Source organism: Choloepus didactylus, chromosome 17 (genome assembly GCF_015220235.1).
Source record: "Choloepus didactylus isolate mChoDid1 chromosome 17, mChoDid1.pri, whole genome shotgun sequence".
NCBI lineage: Eukaryota > Metazoa > Chordata > Mammalia > Pilosa > Megalonychidae > Choloepus > Choloepus didactylus.
Genome location: NC_051323.1, coordinates 16,009,416 through 16,031,247, shown reverse-complemented (window position 1 = coordinate 16,031,247; position 21,832 = coordinate 16,009,416). Strand labels below are relative to the sequence as shown.

The 21,832-nt window shown below is 38.6% G+C and overlaps 2 protein-coding genes across 2 annotated transcripts in view; one reads left to right on the top strand and one right to left on the bottom strand.

Annotated features, from left to right (window-relative positions):
- The window catches only part of LOC119512632 (GC-rich sequence DNA-binding factor 2-like), a 935,299-nt gene that overhangs the window by 822,447 nt on the left and 91,020 nt on the right, over positions 1-21,832 (bottom strand). The gene's annotated exons all lie outside the window — the stretch shown is intronic.
- MRPL19 (mitochondrial ribosomal protein L19) lies at positions 220-8,675 on the top strand. The gene is made up of 6 exons (XM_037807423.1): positions 220-337; positions 523-640; positions 3,019-3,137; positions 3,347-3,481; positions 8,040-8,221; positions 8,341-8,675. Exons 1-6 carry the CDS (start codon positions 235-237, stop codon positions 8,560-8,562), a joined length of 879 nt encoding a protein of 292 aa, XP_037663351.1. The 5' UTR covers positions 220-234; the 3' UTR covers positions 8,563-8,675.

Here is a 21,832-nt window from a genome sequence, read left to right as displayed (position 1 = left end):
GAAGGCTTGCCTGAGAAAGTGAAGGTTGTAGAGTTGATTCAGAGGGAGAGCGAAGAGCTTCCCAGCAGATTATGGGGAACTAAATTAATAAGCATTTTTCGGGGGAACATCTAGCTAGAGAAAAGACTCGGTGTTTTGTTCCAGAGCAGCCGCCATCCAGCACAGGCGCTTGCGACCGCGTGACCTCGTCGCACTGATTACCGGGAGTTGTAGTCCCCACCGGCGCGAGCGGACATGGCAGCCTACATGGCAGGGGGTTGTGGTGCTGCGATGAGTCTGTCCAGTAGCTTCCGATTCGCCAGGACGCAGCTTCCTGCGCGGGTCTCTGCCGCCTGCTGTAAGAGGATGGGGGCTTGCGGGCCGGGGTGCGGGAGGGGCTGGGGGCCAGGCTGAGCGAAGCGAGCCCTGCTCGGCGAAGGGGGGGGGGTTGTTTAAGGGGAAGAGGTCGGGGGCCATTCCGCGGCTGAGCCTGGGCCTAGTGCGGATTCGATCAGTTCTAATCTCCTACGTCCGCTCCCTCAGGGGCTCGCGAGGGGTCATGGCGACCGCAGAGCACAGGGCCTTCGGGGACCGACACGTTCCAGCCGCCGCCGAAACCCGTCATCGTGGACAAGCGCCGCCCCCCGGGCCAGGAGAGGAGGTGAGGTCCGGGTCTGCGGCGGATCCCCGCTTCTGAATCAGTGGGCGCGTGAACGTGTATTTGCTTTAGGGTTCTCAGCTCCAAAGGGGTCTGCTACTCTTACTGCAAGAGTTTGTGTGTAGGATTCATGAGCCCGCGTGTGTAAAGCACACCCAACTCAGGTTTCTCTCTTCTCCCCCAGTCGGCACTGAACTTTCTCTGCAGGCTTAGTAAATCAGACCTTCAGGTAGGGATTCCCCAGATTTGAATCGTTTTTCTATGTGGCATAGAGTTTTCCTGTGAGACCCATTCTATTTAATACCTGTTTGGGTTCCAGAGCCTATCTGTTGTAGCAAAGATCCTTAACCCAGAGTGGGAATGGATTGGCCAGAACTCCCCGTGTTTTCGGTGGGAATTCCTGGCATATGTAGTCATGTGGTAGAATGTTAGAAATCTCCACCAAGTTGTGTCTGAAGTTTGCTCTTCAAAACAGTTGTACATAAAAACTTGGTTCATTTAAATGAGTGAGGTTAACCGTGAGCAACATGTAAATGTAAATGAAGTAAGAAAGTGTTTCTTTATTGCTATACAACAGCTGTTTTTAAAGAACCTGTTATAGGGGAAAAAACTTGGTGTGATTATAGGCTTTCTAAAAGGACTCCAGGTTGTTGATTGGATGATGTCTTTTTTGAATTTGTATATGCCTTTTATGCAAAAGGTATCTAACCCAAAGAAACTCACACATACGTACAAGGAGAAATGTACGAGAAAGAGCATAACAGTATTGTTTATAACAAAAGTTTTAAAGCAGCCTAAATATCCATCAGTAGGTGAATAGCCAAATGCATTCATGTAATGAAATATTTCCCAGCAACAAAAATGAATGGAGTAGCACTAACTTTTAAACATGGATGAGTTTTGCAAACATGGTGTGTGAAAAAAAGCAACTTGTAAAAGAATTTATATAGTATGATACCATTTTTATGAAGTTTAAAACCACACTATACAATAGTATACGTTGCTTGGACATGCATGTATACATGAATATAAAAAATGGGTGTGTGTGTGGAATTTCTCCACCTTAAGCAATCAAAACTAGCTTTACCAATAGTGGAACAAGCTGACATTTTGTACCTCATGATGTGACAGAATAAAAAATTCATATCACCTCTGTAATATTCCTACCCAAGATACTTAACCTTAGTCTAATTATTTAGAAATATTTAAACAAATCCAGAAGCCAGGGATAGTCTCTAAGACAGTAGGCCCTGACTCTTCAAAATTGTCAATGAGAGAAAAATACAAAGATTGGGGATAGTACTAGTTTAAGAGACTAACATTCAGATACAGTATGTGAAGCTTGATTGTATCTTGGATTGGCAGTTAACAACTAGAAAAGACCTTTTCCAGAACAACTGGATACACTGACCATGACTTTTATATTAGATTGTACTATTGAATTAAGCTGATTTGCTTTGGTGTCATAAACATTTTGTGATCATATAGTAGATGAGATAATCCTTATTCTTGGCAGATAATTTCTAAAGTATTGAGGGATGAAATGCAGTTTGACATTTTCAAATGGTTCAGGAAAAAAATATATGTATAGCAAATATGGAAAATGTAACTGTATTATTTCAAATTTTTGATAGGTTTGACAGTTTTCAAAGTATAAAGTTGAGGAAGAAATTTGGGGAATAATCATCACCACATTTAGGATAGTGATTAACTATGGGGAATGAGGGATACATAGGAGCTTCAATTATATAGATAATTTGTTTCTTGAGATGGGCAGTAGGTACACAAGCTTTAAGTGTAATATCATTTTTACTTTCTTCTATAGTGTAATATTTTATCATGAGTTTAAAAACAATTAAAAGAAGCAAATAGGAAGATTATTTTCGGTCAGTTTATAATCAGTAATTTAAATGTTTATATCTTTTCTAACATAATTTATTATAACATGGACAGCTCACTGTGAGGCCATGGTTGTGGTCTCTGGCTGTGGAGTCTGTGGAATCAAGCACATATGCCTACATTTAAATCCTGATTTGACAAATTTAAAATTAATGTAACAATGAGTAAGATATCTACCTTCTCCCAAGCTTCAGTTTCTTCATCTATAAAAAGGAGATGATAATGCAAAAATGACGTGGTTGTTGTAAGGGTTTGATTAATGCTACTGATGTTTAATAAAGCTTTTAACACAATGCCAGGCAAGTACTCAAGAATTGTTAGCTATTTTCACGAACATTGACAATAAGTTTAGAAATAAAATCAATTTTTTTAAAATTTAGAAACAGAAGAATAAGTACTTCAACAGCATATACCTTCATTTATTTTAAAGCAACAGTTTTTCTCCTGGTGGTCTAAATTTGTTAAACTTTTTCCCCCTACAGGTTCCTGAGTCCCGAATTCATTCCTCCAAGGGGAAGAACAAATCCTCTGAAATTTCAGTTAGAAAGAAAAGATATGTTAGAAAGGAGAAAAGTACTCCACATTCCAGAGTTCTATGTCGGTCAGTAAGAGCTGGATGCTTTTATTATTAGTGGTTGAAGGGTTAGTTTTCTTGGCATAGAGAAGGTTGTTTTTCACATATTTGGGTTTTGCTCATATGAGGTACTTACTCCTAATATTATATTGAAATATTTGGGAAGTTATGAAGTTACTAAAAATGCTGTTTGTTTTTGCATCTCATATAAAAGTTCACTTCTCTTGAATGTATAGGAAGCATACTTCGCGTTACTACAGCTGACCTATTTGCCAGTGGAAAAACTAGCCAGTTTCTGGGGATTTGCATCCAGAGATCAGGAAAAGGACTTGGAGCTACTTTCATGCTTAGGAATACTATTGAAGGACAAGGTAGGTTTCCTTTCATTATATGATTTTCTAGAAAACGTTATTTCAGGATCCTTTTTTATTTCTGCTTCCTGGGATTAAATGTCTGGAACTTGAAAGGGGGCTCTGCGGGAAGACAGAGCAGTACTCTTAGTGAGCATGTGCTCTTAGAATGGTAGAAGAGTTGAAGTTACTGATTAAATCTGTTGGTAGTCTGCTTTCTTTTGGCTTCCTTTGTTACAGGGGTAACAGTTATTACGAGTGGACTTTCCCATTGAGGGAGGAGACAAGTGACTATAAAGCCAAGTGTGAGCATTCTTCTTAGGAACAAATAGCCCCTGAGGACATTAAGATAATATAATGATGTCCTCATGAACATTTGTTCCCAAAACGAATGCCCCTTTTCTACTTTATATTATGATATATAACAGTGAGCACTGTTTTGTATGACTTGGAAGCATTAGAAAAGGCAAAATTATGTTTGCATATTTGGCCTATTAAGACAGAGAAATAAATGGTAAAAGTCTAGAAAGATTATGAGTGAAAGTGGCAGGATCAGTAAAGTTTTCATACTTAGTCATATGCTTCATGATCCCCAACAGTGAACTGTTAATTGTATTCAAAGAGATTGAGAGCAGTTGCTATCTTACTTACGCTGTAATGGCCTGTGGAGTTCAGCAGGACTTGATTAACTACAGAAAGTTGTGCCTTCAATCAGGTCACGTACTTGGAGAAGTCTTGTAATAGAAAGAAATGAGCATAGGTGAGTCTGATGGTCCAGGATTTGAGCTTCTTCTGTAAAATGTAGATGAAAATCATTTCTTCCTCATCAGGTTGTTGTTAGTTAACAATTGACTGTGATGCTACTGTACATGAAATATTGGGCACAGAATATACAAAAAGCATTAGCTCTCTCTTGCCCTTCTCTATCATAGCTTTCAACTGTTGTAACCTGCCATGTCTTTCCCCACAAATGCGTCTTTCTTTGGTGGTTCCTTCTAGTCCAGCAGCTTTAAATACTATCCATATGATGATAACTCCTAACTTTATATTTCCTGAACTGGCCCTTTTCAAGTTCCAAATTTACACATAAAACTATCTATTTGACATCTCCACTTGGATGTCTTTTAAGCATAAGCAAGTTCAAAACAGAACCCTGTCTCCCCTCACACTGTGTTCCTTGCACAGTCTTTCCATTTCCATAAATGGTACCACTGCCCACTCATTTACTTAAAATCTAGGAAATTTTAATTATTCTCTTTTATGCATCTAGTCAATAAGTTTTCTTGGCTTCGTTCCAGTATATATCCCAATTCTGTCTTTGTGTTCTCCATCTTCATTGCTAACACTCTCCTCCATGCCACCATCATCACCTGCCTGGATTTTGCACCGTATCTCCTGATTTTCATTCCTGGCCAACTAAGTTATCATGTTGTACGCAAATGGGACTTTTCCTGGTCTTTCCAACATGGCAAGTTTGTTAACACCCTAGGGCTTTTGCATGTGCTGCTCTTTCTGCTTGGAGCATTCTTGGCCCTTCTGTTCAAATGTCATCTAACTAACTGTACTATTTACAGTTTGCCCCATTTCTAGTCACATTGTCAATATCCTGTATTGTCTTCACTCTGTAAAATTACCTTGTCGATGTGCTTATTATCAGCTGGAATGTAAGTTTCATGAGAGGAAATGGATCTTACATGTTTTGGTTTTGCTGTAGCCCAATCTCCTAGATAAATGCCTAGAACAGAACAGGTTTACAGTAACGATTTGAATTGCATCCTGGAGCAACATTAGACATTACTGTTGATTGTTTAAAATAGTATTTGTAATTCTTTTGGGATTATTCTAGGAAACCTCAGAAAACAGTCTTGCCCTTAAGTGTTTATGGATACAGATGATATATATTAAACTATTACTTCAGCATCTTTTTTTTTTTTTGGTGTCAAGCTGCAGAATTACTTTATTCAAAGTAGAATTGTAAATTCATATAAAAATCAAGTGCATAATGGAACAAAACTATGGACAGTATATCTGTACAAAAAATTAAATTAACACAATAAAAGGTCAAATGTTTATCTTGAACAAAACTATATTTATACTGGAAAACAATCTTAGGTGAAGAGTAGATCCAAAATATCACTATTTCCCTAAATAACCACTTACTTCCTACTTCTGTATAGATTAATTCCATACTCAAACATTAAATAAAACAGGGAATAGTGACGACCAGTTTGCTTGACTTTTCCTTCAGATGGATTGATGCTATTTTAATTTTTTATGTATTCCTTCAAAACATGTCTGTCATTTCTTGTTCTTTAAAAGCATTTTCAGTCTTTTATTAGGTGGAGGAAGAATTTAATATTATAAGAAGAAAATTCTTTTTTCCTTTTTCCGTTTTTCTTTTTAATTTAAATGTCATGTATGTTTGTTTCTAAGTTTACATAGCCCCTTTACACCTGATAGTCTGTTTTGCTTGATATCAAATCTTTGATTCATTTTCTTTCCTTGAGTCTCTTGAATATGTTTCTCTGTTTTCTTCAGACATAAAGTATTGCTATGGAAAGGCTAATGATTGCCTAAGATTTTCCTTATATGTTATTTACTGTTTTTGCCTAGGTGCCAAAGGATTTTTTTTCTTTTCTTTAGATCCCAGTAATTTTAGTACACTTTGTCTTGGAGTTGGTCATTTTAGGTCGATGAACTAATGTATGCATTGTTTTGATATGTAGTTTCAAATCTTTTTCTTTCAGGACTGTTTTCTTGAACTATATATATATATATATATATATATATATTTTTAATTCAGTTGTATTGAGATATATTCACATACTATACTATCATCCACAGTGTACACTCAGTTGTTCACAGTACCATTAGTTGTACATTCATCACCACAATCAATTTTTGAACATTTCATTACTCCCCAAAAAAAATAAAAATAAAAGTAAAAAAGAATACCCAGAACGTCCCATTCCCCAACCCCCCCTTTTATTAATTTAATTTTTATCCCCATTTTTCTACTCATCTGTCCATACACTGGATAAAGGGAGTGTGAGCCACAAGGTTTTGAATTATGGTTTTTAGTATTTTGACCTGTTTGCTTGCTTTGGTTGTCTTCTTCAGACTCTTATTATCTATGGTTAGATCTTTGCCTGTCTTCAGTATCTTTTACTTTTTCTTGAATCCTTTTTTTTTTTTTAAACAGTTTTAGTCACACACCATGCAGTCCCTCCAAAGTGTACAATTAGAATCTCTCAGCGTAATCACAGAGTTAATGCATTCTCTACCACAGTCAATTTGAGAACATTCTCATTGCTCAAAAAAAAAAAAAAAAAAAAAAGAAAATCCTATACCTCTTATATCCCATTATTATTGATGCTTAGCTTTGGAATAGTAACTTTGTTAAAACTGATGAAAGAATATTAGTGTTACTGTTAATTATAGTCCTTAGTTTGCAATAATTGCATTTTTTTCCATATACCATCCTATTATTACCTTGTAATAGTGACATACATTTATTCTAGTTCATGTAAGAACTTTCTTATATTTGTACAAGTAATCAGTCATTGTCCACAATAGGTTTCGCTATGTTATACAGCTGTTTTATCCTTTAGCTTTCCTTCTAGTGACAAACATGACCCTAGACTTGCCCTTCCAACAATACTCACAGCACTCTTAATTACACTTACAGTATTGTGCTATCATCACTTCTATCCACTTCCGAACATTTACAATCAATCTTATTAAAAATTCTGTATACCTTAAGCATCCTCTGCCCATTCTCTACCCTCTTTCTATCTCCTGGTAACCTATAATCTAGGTTTCCACTCCCAGAGTTTGCTCATTATAATTAGTTCATATTAGTGAGATCCTACAATATTTGTCCTTTTGTGTCTGGCTTATTTCACTCAGTATTATGTCCTCAGGATTCGTCCATGTTGTTGCATGCATCAGGACTTCATTTCTTCTTACAGCTGCATAATATTCCATCATATGTCTGTACACCATGGTTTGTTTTTCCACTCACCAGTAGATGGACACTTGGGCTGTTTACTGTAGCATCTTGATATGCTCAAAGCTATTGCTAGCCTGCCTCAGATGGAGGGCCTAAGTGTGTTAAAAAACCTGGGCCATCCTTAAGAGGGGCTTCTAAACCAAAGTTAGAACTTAAAAATTTCCTTATTTCTTTTTGCGTCGTTAATCCTGTTGTCTTAACATGGAAGATTGATTTTAATTCAGCAAATTAGGAAATACAGACTATGACAGAGTGAAGAATTTACTCAAGTTTCTCAAACTTGTTAATACTCTCATGAATTAAAGTGATATGTGATTCAACATACTTACATTTTTTTTTCTTTAGACTTTACCTTTCTAATCAGTTTCTCACCTTTTATCAAAAGGGATAGTAGTTTATTTCTATTTCTTTCAGTACTCTTTCTTAAAAAATTACAAATTTATGTGATATTTCCTATGTGAAAAACCTTGTCCTAGTTCCTTTATGGAATAGTCTTACTGAAGAATGAGGCCTATGCAGGCATCTTGTCTTAAATTATAAGAATGTATTTTCTTCTCTTTTTTTAAGGTGTTGAGATTTGCTTTCAACTTTATAATCCTCGAATTCAGGAGATTCAAGTGGTTAAATTAGAGAAACGGCTGGATGATAGCTTGTTATACTTACGAGATGCCCTTCCTGAATATAGCACTTTTGATATGAATATGAAGCCAGTAGCACAAGATCCTAACCAAGAAGTTCCTGTTAATAAGGTACATTTGAAACTGGAAATTCAAGTATAAAGTAAGAATGAATCCTTTAAGGCACACTTTGGAAGAAATTGTACTTATGTCTAACAGCCTAATTGTTCTTTTTCTTGTATCTTCTTTAGCTAAAAGTAAAAATGAAGCCTAAGCCCTGGTCCAAACGCTGGGAACGTCCGCAATTTAATATTAAAGGAATCAGATTTGATCTTTCTTTAACTGAAGAACAAATGAAAGAGGCTCAGAAGTGGGGTCGGCCATGGCTTGAGTTTGATATGATGAGGGAATATGATACTTCAAAAATTGAAGCTGTGATATGGGATGAAATTAAAGCATCACAAAATTCTTGATCCTGAGAATGAATTTGGTGACTTGCAGAGGATATTCTGATTCTCAGAGTATTTATATTGACACCAATTAATTTCACTTTTAAGGACATAGTTATTAAATTAAGCATTTATTACTTTGGTTGTACTTTTTTTTTTTTTTTTAAATAAAATTAGTACTCCAGTTGATTACTTTAAAAAGAGAAATATATTACCAAGTTTTCCAGACGTCCATTTTCTTACTGAAAGCAAAGCTACAGCAGAAGCCAAACCATCACCAGAATGCTCCGCAGTGAGCATGCAACCTGAGCAAGGGCAGTGGGTAGGATGATTTTTTAAAATTGTGAAATAAATCCTAAATACAGAAAGATATATGATTTAAAGAATAATAAAATGAATGTTCATGCACCCACTATCAGGTTAAAAAATAGAACATTTACTAGGATCTGAGAAGCCTTCTGTGTGTCCCCAGATGCATCCTTCCCCATTCTCCAGATGTAGGCACTATCCTAACTTTGGGTTAATCATTCCCTTGCATTTCTTTTAGTTTTATTGTCTATTGTACTTAGTTTTGAAAAACGTGTTGGCAAGTGTAAGTGGGCAGTATTGCCATTGTTAACATGAAGGCATCAGGGAGAACATTAACAGGCTGGGTTGTAGTCTGGCTTCTGCTTCCCTTAGAGTTTACAAAAGCCGTTCTTGGGAAGTCCATGGCCAAGGTTATGAATGCGTTCTGCCAAACAGAAGGTTTACCAAAATCAGAGTATCTGGCAGAGCTGTGGTCAGAGGGAGTAGACTGCTGTATTTTCTGGTTCTTAGATCATGATGAATTATACTCCAGTTCTTAGGAACAGGTCAAAACAGTACCTCTTTGGGGTGAAATGAGTATTGCTGATCCATGCAGCTGGGCATGGAATGGAAAGCTAGGATGTAAAGACAAGCCTACAGAGACAATTTGGGCCAGGCTACTTGGGCATGCTGTTCCTCAGGTTAAAGAGATAGTACAGTGCTAGCATGGGTCTTAAAGAGGGCAACCTTCAACCTGACTCTTGAATCACACTGCTCAGATCTGCTCTGGCAGATAGCATAGCTATCTTGGGGTTCTATTCATGTCTCTTCTGTGTTGATCTGTTTTCTGGATTCCGTGTTTTCCATTTTATTGGTTACTAGCTCCCTTGTTTTGGTGGAACACATCCTTCAGTAGCTTGTTCAAGAAGTGTGCATGAAGGTAAAATTTTTGATTCCTTGCATGTCTATCATACTTGATACTTTAACATACAAAATTCTAGGTTGAAATAATTTTCCTTGTTAATTTTGAAGGTTTTGCTCCATTGTTTTTTTGTTTCCAGTGTTGTGTTAACAAATGCAGTGCTATTCTGATATTTGTTTGTATGTGACTTGAAAGCTTATAGAATCTTATGGTCATCAGGGTAATGAAATTTTACAGAGATGTGCCTTGATTTGGGTATATTTTCATGCATTGTGTTGGGCACTTGTGAGCCCTTTCAGTGCAATGACTTACATCATCCATCAGTTCAAGGAAATTTTTTGCATTCGTTTATGATGGAACTGTTTCTTTCTGGAACTAATATTTGAATGTTGGATCTCTAGGACTGGATCTCTAATTTTCTTACCTTTTGTTTTTTCCATCTTTTTGTTTGTTAGTTCCTTAATTCAATCTTCCAACTCTTCCTTGCTATCCATATTTTGAAATCTCAGGGCCTCTTTTTGATTCTGAAAATTCCTTTTATATATATAACTCCTTTTTGTAAATCACAGCCAAGTAACAAATCCTGAGTGTGTTTTAGTTGTTGGGCAACATATTCTCAAGAATGGACTATCATTACTTAAAATAGGAATAAGGAATTTCTACATTATAAAATGGCTTCAGCTATGATGAAAAATCCTGGTTGTTCAACCAAATTATATCCATCATTCATTCTTAAGACATAAAAGGTTGGCTCCAGAACTTAGGCCTTTACTAGGCCTCCCTGAGTAATTTTCATTCTTTATTTTAAAAAATTCCTTTTATATATATATATATAATTCCTTTTATACAGTGTGTGTGCATGTATGTGTGTGTGCATATATATATATTATATACATAATATATAGAGAGCGAGAACCCTTTTTATGTTCTTGTCTATGGATTCATTCCATGTTTTCTAGCATCATCTGTTCCTCCAAATTTTTCCTTTCTGTGTGTATTCATTTCTGTTTTCTGCTTTCGGCTTTTCCAGGACATCTGGTAATCCTTGGCTGTTTGCTTATGGATTGACTGGGAAACTAAAAAGCTGATTGGAAGACTTGGACTTGCTGGAATGGGTTGTCTTTAGGGTTGTCTGTGTGGGCCCTTTTTGGGAGTATCTTCCTCCAGGTCTTTTGTCTTTTGGTTTGGTATGATTTTACAGAGAAGCAGTTTCCACTCTCTTTCCTGAAGGGCAAAGGTCTGTCTGCCACTGTTCTGGGAGCCATGTGGGGAGGAAGGATGGGATCTGGTCTCTATGACTGACACCTATCCTGCCCCCTCCCTCACTTCCTGACCCCTTCCACCCCAACCCACACTCTGTACAGTGCCTGGCATTCACAGACCAGAAAACTCTACATAGAATTACTCTCTGGGCTATTGCTGGTGTGGAGAAGAGGCAGACAGCCAATGAGGGCAGTGGAGGAAGGCATATCAGGGATTTAACTCCCAAAATTTTCACTTAAGTTCTCATTTTAACCACCCTCTTTCACCCTCAGTTGCTGAGATCTGCCATCTCCAGCCTTTGGATGACTCTAAGGGGTGAATTGATTCTCACCTTTGTGCACTGTTGGCTTGACTTGCCTTTCTTGAGTCTGGAGATCCATCCATATCCTCTTCAGCTTTCAAAATTTTGTTCTGGTTGTCTCTTGTCCTGTTTTCTTTGTCCTTGTGGTTTTATGTCTCATCCTTATGCTTTTCAGTATTTTATACTGATAGCATCTTGTCCTGTTCTCTCCTTCTTTCTGGGTTTATTTTTTTCCCTGTAGTGTATTTCAGTGATAATATGAATAATTCATCTGACAAATTAATATATTTAGTTTTTTTTTCCAGTGGTAGATTTCTTCTCCAAAAGAATTTTTCAGATACTAGCTCTTGGGGTTCTGAACATACAGCTGCTTCCTTAATTTTCACTAATGGCTGTTATGCAGCCATCTAACTACTTTTAATAAACAATGGATATCACACTATTCATTTATTTTGAATGATTGTCAAGATAATTCCTCAAATTAAAATTTTAAGAAGGGCTTGTGTCTATATATTTTTTTCGGTTTACATTGTCAGAACATAGCCATTAAAGCCTGTTCATTTTTTACCTTCATATATATACTCCAACCTTGGTAGATGGCAGAAACTACATTTCAGTATCTAATGCTGTGGCAAATGTGTGATCAGCTTATGTGGATATGCACTCGTAACAATACCTGACCAGTCACATTTTCACTCTGTAAAATTATCTTTAAAATTCTCATGATTTTTTTCCCTCTGGAAACAAAGCAAGTCTTAATACATTAAATATGTGTAATTTTTAAACCTCTTTACCATTTTGATGGGATGATTATTAGCTTAAGTAACTCCTTGATTTTTCTGTATAATTGCAGAGGACCTCAAAAAGTTGAAGTTTTCCCATTAGAAATGTTAGAAAAAAGATATGTCTAATTTTTTTACTCTCTTAGGGATAGGCTATTCATCTTTGGGGGTGAGGGTGGGTGTAAAGATTTTTATAATGCTTCCAATGTGATTTTTTTTAAAATCTTCATTTTATTGAGTATATTCACATACCACGCAGTCATACAAAACAAATTGTACATTTGATTGTTCACAGTACCATTACATAGTTGTACATTCATCACCTAAACCAATCCCTGACACGTTCATTAGCACACACACAAAAATAACAAGAATAATAATTAAAGTGAAAAAGAGCAATTAAAGTAAAAAAACACTGGGTGCCTTTGTTTGTTTGTTTCCTTCCCCTATTTTTCTACTCATCCATCCATAAACCAGACAAAGGGGAGTGTGGTCCTTGTGGCTTTCCCAATCCCATTGTCACCCCTCATAAGCTACATTTTTATACAATTGTCTTTGAGATTCATGGGTTCTGGGTTGTAGTTTGATAGTTTCAGGTATCTACCACCAGCTACCCCAATTCATTAGAACCTAAAAAGGGTTGTCTAAATTGTGCATAAGAGTGCCCACCAGAGTGACCTCTCGGCTCCTTTTGGAATCTCTCTGCCACTGAAGCTTATTTCATTTCCTTTCACATCCCCCTTTTGGTCAAGAAGATGTTCTCCATCCCATGATGCCGGGTCTACATTCCTCCCCGGGAGTCATATTCCACGTTGCCAGGGAGATTCACTCCCCTGGGTGTCTGATCCCACGTAGAGGGGAGGGCAGTGATTTCACCTTTCAAGTTGGCTTAGGTAGAGAGAGAGGGCCACATCTGAGCAACAAAGAGGCATTCGGGAGGAGGCTCTTAGGCACAATTATAGGGAGGCCTAGCCTCTCCTTTGCAGCAACCGTCTTCCCAAGGGTAAATCCTGTGGTAGAAGACTCAATCCATCAAACCACCAGTCCCCTATGTCTGTGGTCATGTTAGTAACCATTGAGGTGGGACAGGCCAATACCCCTGCATTCTCCACAGGCTCCTAAAGGGGGCTCTACATATTTTTTTCCTTGTTTTTTTTTTTTTTTAAATCAACTGTATGAAAAATAAAAAAATTAAAAAAAAATTAAAAAAAAATATACAATAAAAGAACATTTCAAAGAGACCATAACAAGGGAGTAAAAAAAAGACAACTAACCTAAGATAACTACTTTACTTCCAACATGTTCCTACTCTACCCCAAGAAAGTTACCTAATATAGCAACATTTCTGTGAACTTGTTCCTACTATACCTATCAAAAATTAACAGACCATAGTCATTCCTGGGCATTCCCTGAACATTAAATTTACCCACGATAGCTTATCCGTTCTTCTTGGATTATTGTTCCCCCTTCCTTAATTGCTCTCTATTGATAGTTCCCCTACATTGTACGTTATAAACCATTTGTTTTACATTTTTCAAAGTTCACATTAGTGGTAGCATATAATATTTGTCTTTTTGTGCCTGGCTTATTTCGCTCAGCATTGTCTTCAGGGTTCATCCATGTTGTCATATGTATCACAACATCGTTCCTTCTTACTGCCGTGTAGTATTCCATTGTGTGTATATACCACATTTTATTTACCCACTCATCTGTTGAAGGACATTTGGGTTGTTTCCATCTCTTGGCAATTGTGAATAATGCTTCTATAAACATTGGCGTGCAGATATCACTGCTCTCCGATCTTCCGGGTATATACCGAGAAGTGCAATTGCTGGATCAAATGGTAACTCTGTATCTAGTTTTCTAAGGAACTGCCAGACTGACTTTCAGAGTGGCTGAACCATTATACAGTCCCACCAACAATGAATAAGAGTTCCAATTTCTCCACATTACCTCCAGCATTTGTAGTTTCCTGTTTGTTCAATGGCAGCCATTCTAATCGGTGTGAGATGGTATCTCATTGTGGTCTTAATTTGCATCTCTCTAATAGCTAGTGAAGCTAAACATTTTTTCATGTGTTTCTTGGCCATTTGTATTTCCTCTTCAGAGAACTGTCTTTTCATATCTTTTGCCCATTTTATAATTCAGCTGTCTGTACTGTTGTCACTGAGTTGTAGGATTTCTTTATATTTGCAAGATATCACTTTTGTCAGATACGTGGTTTCCAAAAATTTTTTCCCATTGAGTTGGCTGCTTCTTTACCTTTTTGAGAAAATCGTTTGAGGTGCAGAAACTTCTAAGCTTGAGGAGTTCCCATTTATCTATTTTTTCTTTTGTTGCTTGTGCTTTGGGTGTAAAGTCTAGGAAGTGTCCGCCTAATACAAGGTCTTGAAGATGTTTTCCTACATTATCTTCTAGGAGTTTTATGGTACTTTCTTTTATATTGAGATCTTTGGTCCATTTTGAGTTAATTTTTGTGTAGGGTGTGAGGTAGGGTTCCTCTTATGGATATGGATATCCAACTCCCAGCCCCATTTGTTGAAAAGACCATTATGACCCAGTTCAGTGACTTTGGGGGCCTTATCAAAGATCAGTCGGCCATAGATCTGGGGGTCTATCTCCGAATTCTCAATTCGATTCTGTTGATCTATATGTCTATCTTTGTGCCAGGACCATGCTGTTTCGACAGCTGTGGCTTTATAATAAGCTTCAAAGTCAGGGAGTGTAAGTCCTCCCACTTGTTTTTTCTTTTTTAGAGTGTCTTTAGCAATTCGAGGCATCTTTCCTTTCCAAATAAATTTGATAACTAGCTTTTCCAAGTCTGCAAAGTAGGTTGTTGGAATTTTGATTGGGATTGCATTGAATCTGTAGATGAGTTTGGGTAGAATTGACATCTTAATGACATTTAGCCTTCCTATCCATGAACATGGAATATTTTTCCATCTTTTAAGGTCCCCTTCTATTTCTTTTAGTAGAGTTATGTAGTTTTCTTTGTATAGGTCTTTTATATCTTTGGTTAAGTTTATTCCTAGGTACTTCATTTTTTTAGTTGCTATTGAACATGATATCTTTTTCTTGAGTGTCTCTTCAGTTTGTTCATTTCTAGCATATAGAAACATTACTGACTTATGTGCATTAATCTTGTATCCCGCTACTTTGCTAAATTTATTAGCTCTAGTAGCTGTATCGTCGATTTCTCAGGGTTTTCCAGATATAAGATCATATCATCTGCAAAGAATGACAGTTTTAGTTCTTCTTTTCCAATGTGGATGCCTTTTATTTCTTTGTCTTGCCGGATTGCCCTGGCTAGCACTTCCAGCACAATGTTGAGTAACAGTGGTGACAGCGGGCATCCTTGTCTTGTTCCTCATCTTAGAGGGAAGGCTTTCAGTCTCTCACCATTGAGTACTATGCTGGCTGTGGGTTTTTCATATATGCTCTTTATCATATTGAGGAAGTTTCCTTCAATTCCTACCTTTTGAAGTGTTTTTATCAAAAAGGGATGTTGGATTTTGTCAAATGCTTTTTCAGCATCTATTGAGATGATCATTTGATTTTTCCCTTTTGACTTGTTAACGTGTTGTAATACATTGATTGATTTTCTTATGTTGAACCATCCTTGCATGCCTGGAATGAACCCCACTTGGTCATGGTGTATGATTTTTTTAATGTGTCTTTGGATTTGATTTGCAAGTATTTTGTTGAGGATTTTTGCATCTATATTCATTAAAAAAATTGGCCGGTGCTTTTCCTTTCTTGTAGCATCTTTGCCTGGTTTTGGTATTAGATTAATGTTAGCTTCATAAAATGAGTTAGGTAGTGTTCCATATTTCTCAATGTTTTGAAAGAGTTTTAAGTAAGATTGGTATCAGTTCTTTTTGGAAAGTTTGGTAGAATTCTCCTGTGAAGCCATCTGGCCCTGGGCATTTATTTTTGGGAAGATTTTTGATGACTGATTGGGTCTCTTTGCTTGTGATGGGTTGGTTGAGGTCTTCTATTTCTTCTCTGGTCAGTCTAGGTTGTTCATATGTTTCCAGGAAATTGTCCATTTCCTCTACATTATCCAGTTTGTTGCCATACAGTTGTTCATAGTATCCTCTTACAATTTTTTTTAATTTCTTCAGGATCTGCCATGATGTCAACTTTTTCATTCACTATTTTGTTTATATGGGTCTTCTCTCTTTTTGATTTTGTCAGTCTAGCTAGGGGCTTGTCAATCTTGTTGATCTTCTCAAAGAACTAACTTTTGGTGATATTTATCCTCTCTATTGTTTTTTTGTTCTCTATGTCATTTATTTCTGCTTTAATCGTTGTTATTTCTTTTCTTCTACTTGGTTTAGGATTGGTTTGTTGTTCATTTTCTAGTTTCTTCAGTTTATCCATTAGTTCTTTGATTTTGGCTCTTTCTTCCTTTTTAATATATGTGTTTAGTGCTATAAATTTCTCCGAGTACCGCTTTTGCTGCATCCCATAGGTTTTCGTATGTTGTGTTCTCATTTTTATTCATCTATACATATTTAACAATTTATCTTATTATTTCTTCTTCAACCCACTGATTGTTTAGGAGTGTGTTGTTTAACCTCCAGGTATTTGTGAATTTTCTAAGTCTCTGATGGTTATTGACTTCTAATTGTATTCCATTATGGTCAGAGAATGTGCTTTGAATAATTTCAATCTTTTTAAATTTATTGAGGCTTGTTTTATGTCCCAGCATATGATCTATTCTGGAGAAAGTTCCGTGAGCACTAGAAAAGTATGTGTATCCTGGTGATTTGGGATGTAATGTCCTGTATATGTCTGTTAAATCTAATTCATTTATCAGATTGTTTAGGTTTTCAATTTCCTTATTGGTCTTCTGTCTGGTTGATCTAGCTATAGGAGAGAGTGATGTGTTGAAGTCTCCCACAATTATTGTGGAAACATCAATTGCTTCCTTTAGTTTTGCCAGTGTTTCTCTCATGTATTTTGTGGCACCTTGGTTGGGTGCATAGACATTTAAGATTGTTATTTCTTCTTGCTGAATTGCCCCTTTTATTAGTACGTAGTGGCCTTCTTTGTCTCTCAAAACATCCCTGCATTTAAAGTCTATTTTATCTGAGGTTAATATTGCTACACCTGCTTTCTTTTGGCTGTAGCTTGCATGAAATATTTTTTTCGATTCTTTCACTTTCAATTTCTTTGTTGTCCCTGTGTCTAATATGAGTCTCTTGTATGCAATATATTGATGGTTCATTTTTTTTAATCCATTCTGTGAATCTGTATCTTTCAATTGGGGAGTTTAATCCATTTACATTCAATGTTATAACCATGAAGGCATTTCTTGAATCAGCCATCTTATCCTTTTGTTTATGTTTGTCATATATATTTTTGCCCTCTATTAATATCCTTTAATGTACCCATACCGAATCTCTTTAGTACTGAACCTTTCTCCATGTCTCTCTCTCCTTTCTTTGTTTCTCTGTCTGTAGGGCTTCCTTTAGTATCTCCAGTAGGGCAGCCCTCTTGTTAGCCAATTCTCTCAGCATTTGTTTGTCTGAAAAATTTAAGCTCTCCCTCAAATTTGAAGGAGAGCTTTGCTGGATAAAGAATTCTTGGTAGGAAATTTTTCTCACTAAGAATTTTAAATGTCTCATGCCACTGCCCTCTCGCCTCCATGGTGGCTGCTGAGTAGTCACTACTTTATCTTATGCTGTTTCCTTTGTATGTGGTGAATTGCTTTTCTCTTGCTGCTTTCAAAACTTTCTCCTTCTCTTCCGTGTTTGACAGTGTGATCAGAATATGTCTTGGAGTGGGTTTGTTTCGATTTATTCTATTTAGAGTTTGCTGGGCATTTATGATTTGTGTATTTATGGTGTTTAGAAGATTTGGGAAGTTTTCCCCAACAATTTCTTTGAATACTCCTCCTAGACCTTTACCCATTTTTTCCCCTTCTGGAACACCAATGAGTGTTATTGTGCCAGTTTGAATGTATTGTGTCCCCCAAGTGCCATTATCTTTGTAGTCTTGCGGGGCAGACGTTTGGTGATGGTTGGATTTGCTTAGAATGTGCCCCACCCAGCTGTGGGTAATGATTCTGATGAGATGTTCCCATGGAGGCACGGCCCCGCCCATTCAGGGTTGGCCTTGATCCGTGGAGCTATATAAATGAGCTGACTCGGGGGGAGGGAACTGAGTGCAGCTGGGAGTGATGGTTTGAAGAGGAGCAAGCTTGCTTGAGAAGAACGTCCTGGGAGAAAGCCGTTTTGAGGCTGGAGCTTTGGAGCAGACGCCAGCTGCCTTCCTAGCTAGCAGAGGTTTTCCGGACGCCATTGGCCATCCTCCGGTGAAGGTACCTGATTGCTGATGTGTTACCTTGGACGTTTTGTGGCCTTAAGACTGTAACTGTGTAGCGAAATAAACCCCTGTTTTATAAAAGCCTATCCATCTCTGGTGTTTTGCATTCTGCAGCATTAGCAAACTAGGACAGATTTTGGTACTAGAGAAGTGGGGTGCTTTTGCTGCTGAGCTTGCAAATACCAAACATGTTGGAGTGGCTTTTCAAATGGATAAGGGGAAGATTCTGGAAGAATTGTGAGAAGCTTGATAGAAAAGGCCAAAACTGCTTTAAAGAGACTGTGGAAATATGGACTCTAAAGATACTTCTCATGAGGCCTTGAAAAGAAATGATGAATTTGTTGTTGAAAACTGGGAGAAAGGCGATCCTTGTTTTAAAGTGGCAGAGAATTTCGCAAAATTGAGTCCTGGTGTCAGAGGGAAGGAAGAATTTGACAGCGACAACCTGGAATACTTAGCTGAGGTGATCTCCAGACTACACGTTGAGGAGATACCCTGGCTTCTCCTTGCAGCTTATAGTAAAATGTGAGCGGAGAGAGATAAACTTAGAACTGAACTCTTGGGTTCAAAGAGACCAGAAGCTGATCGCTTGGAAAATCATGAGCTTCCAGGGGGTAGAATCCCTGAAGCTACAGCCCAACGTGAGGATGTAACCAAACATGGAACCTAGCCACCATTTCAGTACAAGCCAAGATTGGAGATGGAATTATCCAGAAAGGATTTGTGGAAAGTCCTATTGTCTGATGGCTTTGACCCCTGTATGCTTTATGCAAAGCCAACAGAATTTTTGCGAGATCTTTATAAACAGCGCCATTGCCGGTCTGGACTGGACGAGACAGACAAGGAACAAATTGAAGGAAAAATTTCTTCAAGGACAGAGCCATGGAGGTTGAGGTCTGGAGTCAAGAGGTTTGGGGCTGGGAGAGCGGAGCAGCCCATATGCATGGAAAGGGTGAGTTTGCCCTGGAGGTCGAGGGCGGGCTTTCCGCCTCGATGCTCTGGAAGAGTTTTGCCACCTCAGGTCCCAAAGAGGGTGGAGCACATTTCCAGGGAATTGGGGAGAGCCTGGCTGCCACCCCACTGTTCTGAAGGGGTTGACTGTGTGCCCTGGAGATGGAAAGGAATCTAGGATCTGCCCCAATGTTTGAGGAGGGTGGGGCCAAAAAGGTGGTTTCCCCAATGTGTGGATATGTTGGAGCACTCACCCAAGCATTTGGAGAGGAAACAGCTGCCAAAAAGGCCTTTGGGAAGGGTTAGGCTCCCACTCTCTCAAGCCCCAAGGATGCAACATTGTTCTGTAAATGACTCTCAGACTTTGAAATCTAATGGAGTTTGTCCTGTGGGTTTTAGGAACTGTTTTGCTCCTGTTAACCCTGTTTTCCTTACTCTTTCTCCTTACGGCAATGGAAATGTTTATCCTATGAATGTCTGTCCTTTGTATATTGGGAGCACATAACTTGTTCTAAGTTCAAAGATCCACAGCTAAAGAAAAATTATACCTTAGGACTGGCCACGCCTATAACTGATTTTGATGGGATCTTGTACTTTTGTATTTGGAAAGATAATGTCATTTTGGGGTCCAGGGGGTGGAATGTGCTGGTTTGAATGTATTGTGTCCCCCAAATCCCATTATCTTTGTAGTCTTGCGGGGCAGACGTTTGGTGATGGTTGGATTTGTTTGGAATGTGCCCCACCCAGCTGTGGGTAATGATTCTGATGAGATGTTCCCATGGAGGCATGGCCCCCCCCATTCAGGGTGGGCCTTGATCCGTGGAGCTATATAAATGAACTGACTCGGGGGGAGGGAACTGAGTGCAGCTGGGAGTGATGGTTTGAAGAGGAGCAAGCTTGCTTGAGAAGAACGTCCTGGGAGAAAGCCGTTTTGAGGCTGGAGCTTTGGAGCAGACGTCAGCTGCCTTCCTAGCTAGCAGAGGTTTTCCGGACGCTATTGGTCATCCTCCGGTGAAGGTACCCGATTGCTGATGTGTTACCTTGGACGTTTTGTGGCCTTAAGACTGTAACTGTGTAGCGAAATAAACCCGTTTTATAAAATCCTTTCCATCTCTGGTGTTTTGCATTCTGCAGCATTAGCAAACTAGGACAGTTACATTTGGACATTTTATATTATCTATCATATCCCTGAGGTCCATTTCGATTTTTTCGATTTTTTTCCCCATTCTTTCTTTCATGCTTTCATTTTCCATTCTGTCATCTTCCAGGTCACTGATTCTTTGTTCACCTTCCTCTAGTCTTGTACTATGAGTATCCAGAATCTTTTTAATTTGTTCAACAGTTTCTTTAATTTCCATAAGATCATCTATTTTTTTATTTAGTCTTGCAATGTCTTCTTTATGCTCTTCTAGGGTCTTCTTGATATCCTTTGTATCCCGTACTATGGTCTCATTGTTCATCTTTAGTTCTTTGATTAGCTGCTCTAGGGACTGTGTCTCTTCTGATCTTTTGAATTTGGTGTTTGGGCTTGGGTTTTCCATATCGTCTGGTTTTTTCATATGCTTTATAATTTTCTGTTGTTTTTGGCCTCTTGGCATTTGCTTAACTTGATACGGTTCTTTTAGGATTTGTAGACCAATTGAAGTCCTTTACTCTAATTTATCAGATCTACAGCTTCGTGGCATACACTTTCTCTAACTAACCAGCAGGTGGTGTCCACAAGCCACCTGTTCTCCAGAAGCCAGTTCTCCCCTGCTTTGCCTTTGTGATGAGAGGGGGAGTGAGTTTTGTGGGGTCCAACTTGTGTACCAAGCTTGCGTGTGTAGTTGGTGTTGCCCGCCCTGTATAAGGGGCGTGTGTCTGGGTGGTCAGTGAGGGGGGTGGCTCTAACAATCAAATCTCCCTGGTGATCCTGGAGTTTTAAAGCTGCTGCAATAGTCTAATCCTTCAGTTCAGTCCTGCCACAGTTTGTCTCTGCCACTGACCCACAAGTCCTTGGTATTGGCGTATGGCTCCTGAGACTTGCGAGTGGTTCCCTCTTCCAGGCCGTCCATCCCCTGGTCCTCTGTTGAGGGATGACTGTGCTATGTCACAGGTGAGTGACGTCCCCCTAGGGCGGTTCTGGGCTGCTGGGCTGTGTAGGGAGGCTCCCTGTCTGCTGAAATGATGGCTGAATGGGGCTTTGTTAATTCACACTGCTCCACCTTCGCAACTCTTGGAGAACCAGCTGCGAGTGCAGGGAAGGCTAATGTCCATGCCCAGTTTGGCGGTGTGTGCGTGTTATTTGAAGCACTTCCATCACACTGGGTTGTCTGGGGCAGCTCTGGGCTATGGGGCTGGCGACGGGCAGGAGTGTTTCCTGTCCACCAGGATGATGGCTGTGAGCGGACACCCCCCTTTTCTTGGGAAGTTGTGGTGTTTAGTGAATTTTCTCAGCCACTGGATTATTGCCTT

Bases quoted from the DNA above. Each gene is read 5' to 3' on its own strand.
- MRPL19 (XM_037807423.1), top strand. From the start codon at position 235: ATGGCAGCCTACATGGCAGGGGGTTGTGGTGCTGCGATGAGTCTGTCC. The intron at 338-522 runs GTAAGAGGATGG...CCGCTCCCTCAG, and splicing joins GCGGGTCTCTGCCGCCTGCT to GGGCTCGCGAGGGGTCATGG. The intron at 8,222-8,340 runs GTACATTTGAAA...TATCTTCTTTAG, and splicing joins AAGAAGTTCCTGTTAATAAG to CTAAAAGTAAAAATGAAGCC.